At 57.3% G+C, this 9,732-nt stretch overlaps 2 protein-coding genes across 2 annotated transcripts in view; one reads left to right on the plus strand and one right to left on the minus strand.

Annotated features, from left to right (window-relative positions):
- TNMD (tenomodulin) overlaps positions 1 to 4,703 on the plus strand; it is an 8,873-nt gene extending 4,170 nt beyond the window's left edge. The window contains exons 4-7 of the mRNA XM_009881689.1: positions 388 to 489; positions 2,329 to 2,482; positions 3,686 to 3,858; positions 4,494 to 4,703. Of these exons, the coding sequence (XP_009879991.1) occupies positions 388 to 489; positions 2,329 to 2,482; positions 3,686 to 3,858; positions 4,494 to 4,703 (639 nt within the window). The remainder of the gene's footprint in view (positions 1 to 387; positions 490 to 2,328; positions 2,483 to 3,685; positions 3,859 to 4,493) is intronic.
- Positions 4,704 to 8,487: 3,784 nt separating this feature from the next.
- Positions 8,488 to 9,732, minus strand: part of TSPAN6 (tetraspanin 6) — a 4,033-nt gene continuing 2,788 nt past the window's right edge. Inside the window, exon 6 of the mRNA XM_009881690.1 lies at positions 8,488 to 8,567. Within this exon, the coding sequence (XP_009879992.1) occupies positions 8,499 to 8,567 (69 nt within the window). The 3' untranslated portion in view covers positions 8,488 to 8,498. The remainder of the gene's footprint in view (positions 8,568 to 9,732) is intronic.

Raw genomic sequence — 9,732 nt, forward strand, 5'->3', positions numbered from 1 at the left:
CAGAATTTTCAGCTAATAGCCTAGCAGGAACTGGGGGCTGAATGTTCATATAACCATAACGGTCAGATGCTATTCTGCATATTTTTATTTATGACAACTAGAGCTTGTGATAGTTATAAGGAGAAGGGGAGCAAAGTAAAAATTTTATGACTATCTGCCTTCAAATATTTGTAAAAAGCCCAACTCTCCCAAGCCATAAAATGCAATATCCCTTAGGAGAACCTGTTAGTACATCATAGCACCGCTGCTGAACAGAGTTTGCACAAAAACACCAACAGGAAAAATACAACTGAACCCTCCTCCAGCTGTGCCCTCTGTGTGACGGGGTTATTTATCCTCCTGCTTTGCCCTGACGGCTTTTTTTTGGCGTTTGTTTTGATGCTGTAGGGAATAACTGGCATCTTCTTTGTGGGACTTCAAAAATGTTTCATCAAAACTCAGACTAAAGTCCTACCTGAGACGACAGAGGCCAAGATCCCCGAGCTTGAGGTAGGTGAATAAAACAGGAGACCCCTCTGCCCCCGGTGAAACCCACTCCTCTCCCCGGCTTTGGGAGCGTGGCCGCTGTCCCCACTGCCCTCCCACCTCCTCCAGCCTTCCCAGGGATGCCGCAATAAAGAAATAATGAGTTGTGACCGCTTCATAAAATTATCTTATTTCAGAGGATTGCCTCTAAAAACAACAAGTGGAAAGAGACGGGATTAGACAGCCGGCAGACAAAAACCTCTCGGCACAATACCGGAGATCAACAACAATAATCCTGTTGTAGTCAAAAGGTCGCAAGGCAGCTCAGGATTAGCAGGCACCAAAAAGTCAATCAAATTGTTTTCTTCGAGAATGGAGCCTCATGTTCTCAAGCAGAACGAGGCAGAAGTAATGAATTTAAAAGAGCAGCCGCCTTTGAGAGATGCGATTTGAGAAAGCGCTTGGCGTACAGCCCTGGGAGGTGGGAAGCGCCGGGCTGGGGCCACCTCCCCGTCCTGCATGGACCTCCCTCCCACCCTCGCGCCTGATTGCTCCTTACACCCTCTTCACTTCTGCCCACCGCGTCCTGCCGCAAGGAGTTGCGCACTTTGCGTGTTGCACGGAAAAAGTCTTTCACTCCATATTTTAACCCCTCTCTGACAGTGTAACCTGGGCTGATGGCTCAGTGCCTTGAAAGCAGTTGTCCCCTGTCCCCGTCCCCACCCCCGAGGCCCCGGCGGTGGCACAGCCCTGCAGCACAGCCCTCCCACCTCCCCGTTTGCAAGACGAAGGGTGTTAGCAGCTTGAATCCCCCCTCAAGGAAGCTGTTGCAGATAAAATGCCAGCAGGACACATGTTTGAAATGAAGCGTGGGCAGAAACATTTCCCTGAATCATGACCCAAATTCCCAGACACTGATTCTTTGATTATGCCGTAAGAAGCTAATAGATCTTTTCAGCTACCGTCGTAAAAGGGATATGACTTCCCAGGCTTTAGCAGAACATAGCCCCAGGTAGAGAGCTGAAATGTAAAACCCAACGAGATAAATGCAGATTTAAGATGTAGTCATCTCTTCCTAGAGCCTGTGCGCTGCCGGGTCCTTCAGGCAGCGCCTCCCCAACCCCGCGGCGTTCAGCAGAGACTCTGAAAACAACACAGATTGGGTCAAGTTGTGTTGGCGCTTTCCTAAGACTTCCCAAAGCCATAAGGAAAAACTCTACAAAAGAGAAATACAGCTCCAGACGCCTTCTGGAGAGAAAAAATGCCATTTGCCAGCTTGCTCTATGGGCTACCACCACCAACATAGACAACGTTGCCTTGGCAGATAGCTCAGCGCAGACCCATCCAATAATCTTTATATATCTCCCTCCCTAAGCGCCTGCCAAAACACACCATGGACTAATGCAACGGCAGAGACATGTGGTATAAATTACAGAATACGGCCGCGCAAAGAATTTCTGCGAGGAATAAATTAAAGCGTTCGATCACAAAATCGGTAGCAGAAGGAGAGAGAAATTAAGTAGTAAGAGCAAAGCAGAGAGGAGATGTTTTAATCTTGGGTTGGAAATGAGCTGGGGCACTCCAGAAGGCTCTTCCAGATGGTGGGGACTGCACAGGAGAAGGCTCTTGGAGCACGATGAACGGAGGGAGGAGAGAGCGGGGTGGTGCTGGCTGAGAGCAGGCAGGAAAAATAAGGGGGTACTGCGTGTCCCCCCACAAAGCCGCACGAGCCAAGGCAGATGAAGCCCAGCTGCTCTCTGGGAGGGGAGAGGCGCCTCTGGGTAAGCCAAGGGGAGGGGAAGCAGCCTGTGGTGCGGAAAGCGTTTATCGCCACGCTGGGGTGAAATCTCACTCTTCTTCCAGGGAGAAGAAATCACAACCACCTACTTTGAGCAGTCTGTGGTCTGGGTGCCTGGGGAAAAGCCCATTCAGAACAAGGAGTTCCTGAAGAGCTCCAAAATTTTTGACATCTGCAGAAACGTGACCATCTACTGGATCCACCCCACGCCGATAGCAGGTACAAGGAGCCATCCCCTCCCTGAAGCGCTCGTGAGCCCCCTCGCCGGGAGCAGCCCTGCCACCCACCCATGTCCCCCCCTGCCGTTTGCCCCAGTGCAACGTGGTGGGAACCCATTTCCACAGCCTCGTTGTACATCTCAGACATCAACACAATGTTGGCCACGACCGCGAGAGAGCGTGGCCAATGTAATAACAGGGCCTGAAGTTAATCTCTGCAAAACGCTCCTCTCTGCCGGCTCCCCGCCGCCCTGCGCTTTACAGAGTGGCCACCCTCCTCATAATAAGCCAAAAAAACCCAAAACCCTTTGTACCTGCGAAGAAGACGGCCCTGCTGGAAACTGGGACACCTAAATTCTCATCACCGCATGAACATCAGAGCGTGAGCAGACACCTGCATCTAAATCACACAACGGGGTTGCCACCTCCAGCTGCTCGCCACACAGCCCTCGCAGAGGTTGTGGCCTCTGAGATCCGCCGGCGTAATTACCCGCTCTCGCTAACCCAATTCTGTCTGAATGAGCTAGTTTAAAAACTCCTACCAAGAAAACTCCCTCTGCTCTGCAGCCGCAGAGGTGCAGAGGCACGTCTTGTCCCCCGAGGGTACCAGTCAGCTCACGGCTATCTATCGATGGTCCCAGGAGCAAGTGGCCACCAGAGGTCCCGATGAAGAGCGAGGCTGCTGCCCTTGGCTGCTGGCCCCTTTCTGCTTCCTCCGTCCCTGCTGTTAAACCCTGCTGCAAAGAAAATTGTCACTGTGGGTCTTACCTAAGCCACCAACCCATGCTGTAGCTGAGCATAATCTGCCCCAAATCACGGTGCTTTGCTGGGGCTCTACAAACTGCCCCCCCCAACAGCAGCAGAGCCCACCATGAGGATGTGCTTCCCCGCACCCAGAGCTCCGTGCAGGGGATGCCAACACCACCCCCGGGCACCTGCCACCTATGACCACATGGAGGGGACAGGCCATGTCTTCTCCACCCTCTCCTCCTGCCGTATTCTCTCCTACAGCCCTTCACCCAGGCTTAGTAAGAGCAGAAGGCAATGGAGAAGAGCTGTTTTGCCGGTGGGGCTGTAGGTCAGAGCGGTTTCCTCCTCTTCACGTACCGTGGCACCAAATTTAGGTAGAGACATTAAAGCCCGCTGCTGCATTTCTGTCCCTGCTCCCTGGTGGTTGACAGCAACATCTGGGCTTTTCCCATAGTTCCTGAGCTGGCCGACCTCGAAGGGGCAGAAGAAGAAGATCCCGAGTTGCTCATGGACAACCAGAGCTGGTTGGATGGGGGAAGTGAACACGAGGAAGAGAAGGATGTGCAGCCAGGGCCCAAACGCCGGGCACGGCAGCTCACCGAGGAGGACCTGCCTGTCAACGACTATGTGAGTGTGGGGAATCACACCCTGGGCTGCCCTGGCCATGGTCCCAGGGTGTCCTGGTCATACTCCTGGGGTATCCTGGCCATGTTCCTGGGGTGACCTGGCCATAGCTCCGTGGGATGCCCTGTCCATGTTTCTGGGGTGTCCTGGCCGTGTTCCTAGGGTGACCTGTCCATGCTCCTGGGGTGTTCCGTCAGTGCTCCTTGGGATGCCCTGTCCATGCTCCTGGGGTGTCCTGGCCATATTCCCAGGGTGTGAGGAAGAGAGGATGTGCAGCCAGGGCCCAAACGCCGGGCACGGCAGCTCACCGAGGAGGACCTGCCTGTCAACGACTATGTGAGTGTGGGGAATCACACCCTGGGCTGCCCTGGCCATGGTCCCAGGGTGTCCTGGTCATACTCCTGGGGTATCCTGGCCATGTTCCTGGGGTGACCTGGCCATAGCTCCGTGGGATGCCCTGTCCATGTTTCTGGGGTGTCCTGGCCGTGTTCCTAGGGTGACCTGTCCATGCTCCTGAGGTGTTCCGTCAATGCTCCTTGGGATGCCCTGTCCATGCTCCTGGGGTGTCCTGGCCATATTCCCAGGGTGTCCTGGCCACAAATCCCCCTCGCTGTGCTGACTTTGGCTCTTCCCGGCAGTCAGAGAACGGGCTGGAATTCCACCCCCTGTGGGATGAGCGAGGCTACTGCTGTGCCCAGTGCCGCCGCGCCAACCGCTACTGCCGGCGGGGCTGCGAGCCCCTGCTGGGCTACTACCCCTACCCATACTGCTACCAGGGCGGGAGGGTCATCTGCCGCATCATCATGCCCTGCAACTGGTGGATCGCGCGGATGCTGGGCAGGGTGTAGCACCCAGCGCTTGGGTGCTGTCCTGCACCCCCCTGCCGCGTCGCCACCCACCCGGACGCATCCCGACGGAGCCGACGCGCAGGTTGTTACCTGCTTGATTGCCGATGAGCATGTGAACCCACCGGCCGCGGCACCCTCACCGTGCCCGTCTCCCCGGCACCCTGCACTGCTCCTGCAGGGCTGGAAGAGGCCGTGCTCGAGTGCATCGTCGCCACGCTGAGCAGCAAGAGGCAAACAATAAACGTCTTGTATGAGCGATTGCAAAGAAAATGGAAAGTCGTTTAGTCTCAGTCTGTGATGCTTAATGGGTCTGAGAAGTGATCTAATTGCTCGGCTGCCTTGTCACGAGCATCCATAACTCAGGTACCAGGACCGCCGGCGCTCGCCTTGCTGGGAACGTGCGGAGGTCCCTAATTTGCTCCCTGACGGCGCTGGTAGTTCGGCACGTCCCAACCCTCTGTTCCAGTGTGCTCTGATGTGCTCAGCAGTTACCAGTGGCAGCTCAGGGGTGGCACCGGTCCCCTGGGAGCCATGTGCAGCACGGCAGTGCGCAGGCACGGCGGAGACAGGAGCGGGCACAAGGAGCCCCCGGGGAACCGGGTGGCCAAAGCTGGAGGGAGCGGCAGTGTGGAGCACCCCAAGCACCATCAGCTGTCCCCAGCCTCATGGCCAACAAACGGGCAAAACTCGAGCTGTACGAGGCAAAAAAACGAGTCCCTGATGTGCAGCCACCCTGAGCAGGACAGTGCCTGCGGCAGCGCTGAAGGGTAACAGCCAAAATCCCCTCGTGCCCCCTGGGCAGCCTTCTCCCTGCTCATGGCCTCGGTGCTCATGCCAGACCCCCGGTTCCAGCTTTCATCCCAGGGAGCCGGCTGATGCCCAGCAGCTTTGGCATTCCGCGGGTGTCACCGGGTGAAACTCCTTTTGGTGTCACCAGGCATCCTTTGGTGCCACCGAGGGTGATGTGCTACCACGGGGCTTTCCAGGCAGGACAAGCCAGTCCAGCCGCGCACGCAGAGGAGGGACAGGGGGTCGGCTCTGTTCACCACCACTGTGCTGGGTGCCAGTGGTGTCCCTAGTGGTGTCCCCAGGACTGCCAGGCCCTCCCCGCATCCCTGCAGCTCCCGTGGGCACACGAGCACATTTTAAGGGCAGTTCTCTCCATCCCTGTTCCAACATGGTTAAAAACATTGGGAGCTGCTGGGAGCACGGTGCGGCAGAGCTCCCTGCATGGCGTCCCAGGGGATGCCAACTAGCCCTGGGGACACCAGGCATTTCTGACAAGTCCCCCGAGATGTTTATCCTCCTGAAAGAGGAGATCTGAACGTGGTGGGGATGTGTGAAACTCACCTGGCCACAGCTCTTGCAGGGAACCAGTCCTGGGGATGGCCAGTGGTGCTCACGTCCCGTCTCGCTGGGTCCGGATGGGTCACCGAGGTGCATCCAACACCTTTGACAAGACAGTGGCACCCCGAGTCTGCCTGGCATCTCCCCCAGCACGTGCCTGTACCTGCGACACATCACTATGTCTCTCCAAGTCAAAGCAGGGTGTCTACATAAGCACTGTTTAACTAGCTATGATCCGCGCTCTCCGATGGCCGCAGTGCCTGTCGCTGGCCATGGGGACAAGCAGGCTGGACAAGCCTCCGTGCTCCCCATGTCGGCACGGACAGTCAGTGCTAGTTTTCTGCAGCAGCTCCGAAACCTCTGGGCTCCCCATGCCACCCTCTGCTGGCCATATCCCTTCCCTCCCAGCATCGCCTCCCCCAGCCCCATTCCCAGCCCACACACCGGTGCAGGGTTGCTTCCCTCTGCCAAGCTTTCTGATGAGGATGGGTTTACCCAAACCCGGCCCCGCTTCTCACGTGCTCCTGCCCTGTCTCCATCCATCCATTAACCGCCGTCGGCTGATCTCTCCACCCCACTTTCCATGCTCCGACGCGCTCTGCCTCCCCGTCCCAACCCAGGGGCGAGCCAGGCGCTGACAATAGCCTCACTCGTTTACTCACCCAGGTTAAACGCAACGTAAGGATTTCAGGTGTTCCCCTCCCGGTTCCTCCGTCAGCAGCCAGGCTGCCCCGTCCCGGGTCACTGGCCGCACCACGGGGCGCTTTGGCTGGAGCAGCTCCCCCAGCACTGCGGCAGCGTTTGCCAGAGGGCTGACAAAAGGCCACCACTCCTACCCATGGCTTAACCCTTCCTTTTACGCCTGCCTCCTCCCCGGGAGCAGAGCCCCGGCTGCTCCAAGCCACAGCCATCGCGAGCCGGGTGCTGGGAGACCTGAAAATCCCCCGAACTGGGCGGGAGAGCAGCTTCACCGCACCGCTGCGGCATCACGCCCAGCAAGGCGAAGGCTCGCTGACTAAACAGCCCAGAGATGAGCAGTACCCAAGAGAACACAAAAGCTTCAATCCCCGTTTGTCGCCCCGGGGAGAGGCTGGGGAGAAAGGCAGCTCCAGCAGCGCCGCCCTGCCCTCCGCTCCCAGCGAGCGCCCGCCCGGCCGAGGACGCACGCCTTCGCACGGGGCCGAACTCATCCGCCCGGCTCCCGGGCTGGGATGCTCCAGGCCTTCTGCTTCAGCGCGGTTACACAACCGCTGTTACGAAGAAAATTCAATTACAGGAGTTATTTGTAAGCACAAGCGCAGCAGCAAGCACGGGAGAAACGCGAGCCGCGGTGGTCCCGAGGTTATTGGCTGGCCCGGGGCGAGCGGATTACCTCCCGGTGGGGGGTTTGCTGCTCGTTGCGGCGACTGGAACAGAGGAATTTCCAGGAGATGAAAAGAAAAGCCAAGGAGGTTTCATAGAGTAAAATATCTTAATATTTATTGTGTCTCAGGACAAAAAGAGTTCTACTCAATACACAAAATGAGATAAGCAGCATATAATACTGACAATCAAGTCACAGCTGACTCGGTGCAAGGACACCTACCAAGGTAAAGGCACCAGGAGCTACATCACCAAACCTCGCTACAGCTTACAAAGAATCACTACAGCCCGTACTTCAAAAAGTACAACTATCAAAAAGTATATAAAGCCCAGGGCAGGGATGAAAGAGAGCTTGGCAACAAGCCGAGACCTTGCTGAGCCAAGGGCTTCGGGCAGGCAGGGTCCCGGCTTAACAGGGCAACAGCCCCATCTCAAGAGCACCCGTGTCCAGAGAGCACGCGGACATCAAGGGGCTGCCAGAGAAAAGGGGAAGCATCGCTTTCCCAATGGAGGCACCGAAGATGAGCACTGGGAGTCCCACAGGGCCGCCAGCACGGTTGGCTTCGGCACGGCGCTCCAACACGCCGCCGAATAAAGAGCCGGGGGCTGCGGCGCCCGGAGGAGCGCGCTGGCTGTAACCACCGCAGCTACGCTAATTATCCCACGCGGTGGCACAGCAGAGTAGTGTTAGGACAAGTCCCTGAGCGCACCAGGACAGCTGCTGCGCTCATTTCTATGAGCTAGTTGAGAAGAAGATCAGTCAGTTCAAAGCAAGATTTCACGAAGCGGCGTCCAGGGGAAAACTGGAGGTGGTGGCATCCTCCCCGGCCACGGAGAGCACACCCTGCAACGCACAAGCCAAAGCGTTATCAGACAAGGCTGGATTTATACACAGCTTAAAACAACATAGCAGACACGGTCCTGCAGCTGCCCTCTATCCCCACGTGCCCCCAAAAGTGGTACCCGCCACCACGCTGAAGGTCCCCAGGGAGGAGCAGGCAGCAACCAGGGATGCAGAAGCAGCCCACTGAGCTTACATCGCCGGAGAGACGTACCCGGCCACAGCCCCGGCGTGCTGGGGGCCAGCTACACCATCTCGTACTGATTGTTCGTGATGTACTGGGACAGGCAGCAGGCGAGGATGATGCCAACCAACTGAAAAACAGGAAAAAAACACCACACGTCAGAGGTAGCCAAAACCAGGGCATGATGTTTTAGGGGGAAAAGCCTGACAAATTGCTCCAGAGCATCACGTTTTATAAATTCCAGAGACGAACAGTGGGATTTACAAATCACAACGTGGGCTGCCGTGCCCTGCTTCGGAGTGACCAAGAGGGGCTGAAGCGGAGGATCCCGGCAGGCGTCAGCCAAACGAGCTCCTCACAAGAGATGCTCTGCGCCCCATCCCGTTACACTTTTGCTTCATGAAGCATCTACTGTTTTATGGTAACTTCAGAGATTACACAGATATCAGGAGCGTCACAGCCCATTACACCGCCAATAGAGAACAGCAGCCGCCTCTCCCTTTTGCAAGGACAGCGGGGATGCTCTTTTCCCATCAGCATCCGAAGGACACGCTACGGTTACCGCAACATGGCCTCCCAGCCCCTGCGCAGACATTTAGGGCCAGGTCTAAATGGTGCAGGAGCCCGACCTACACAAGCAAAGTCAGAGGCACATTTGCATGACAGGTCCCTGCCGGCCCCGACACTGAACGAGCAATAAACGCCAGGAACCGGTTACAATTCCCAAGCCTGGCATCAGCCGAGATAATTTCGCAGCTGGGAGTGTGCAGCACACCATTTGTACGTCGGTCACGTCCCGGTGACCCCACGGCGAGCACAGCCCAACTAAGGAGGAGAGCGGGGTGAGCGCCTCCGGCTCTCGGGCTCTCCCAGCCGCAACCGAAAGCGCGCCGGAGCACCAACGGCAGTCCGGAGCTGCTGGCTCCCGCCTCTCCCCCCGTTCGGGCCATCCGCTACGGGAAACACACGGTGACACGCTCGTTACGGGAGAAATATCTCGGCAGGGTTCCTTCTCCCCACGCCGGTGCGGTCAGCCGGTGGTCCCGGGCGGCAGCGCCTTGAAGCTCATGCCGCGGCTGCTGCGTGCCGGATCAAGGGGAGGCTGAACTCAAACCCCTCCAAAAATCAAAGCCAGCCGAGCTCCCTCTGCAGCCGCCCAGCGCCGAGAGCCCAGCAAACTCCCACAAAGCAGCTAAAAAGAAGGGCCGGCTGCGCATCCCTGCATCGGCAAACCTTTGGCACCTCGGGAAACACCACGGCAGCGTGGCGGCGCCGGGGGGAGGGGACCCTCATCT

The sequence above is a fragment of the Charadrius vociferus genome, unplaced genomic scaffold (assembly GCF_000708025.1).
Source record: "Charadrius vociferus isolate BGI_N301 unplaced genomic scaffold, ASM70802v2 scaffold472, whole genome shotgun sequence".
NCBI lineage: Eukaryota > Metazoa > Chordata > Aves > Charadriiformes > Charadriidae > Charadrius > Charadrius vociferus.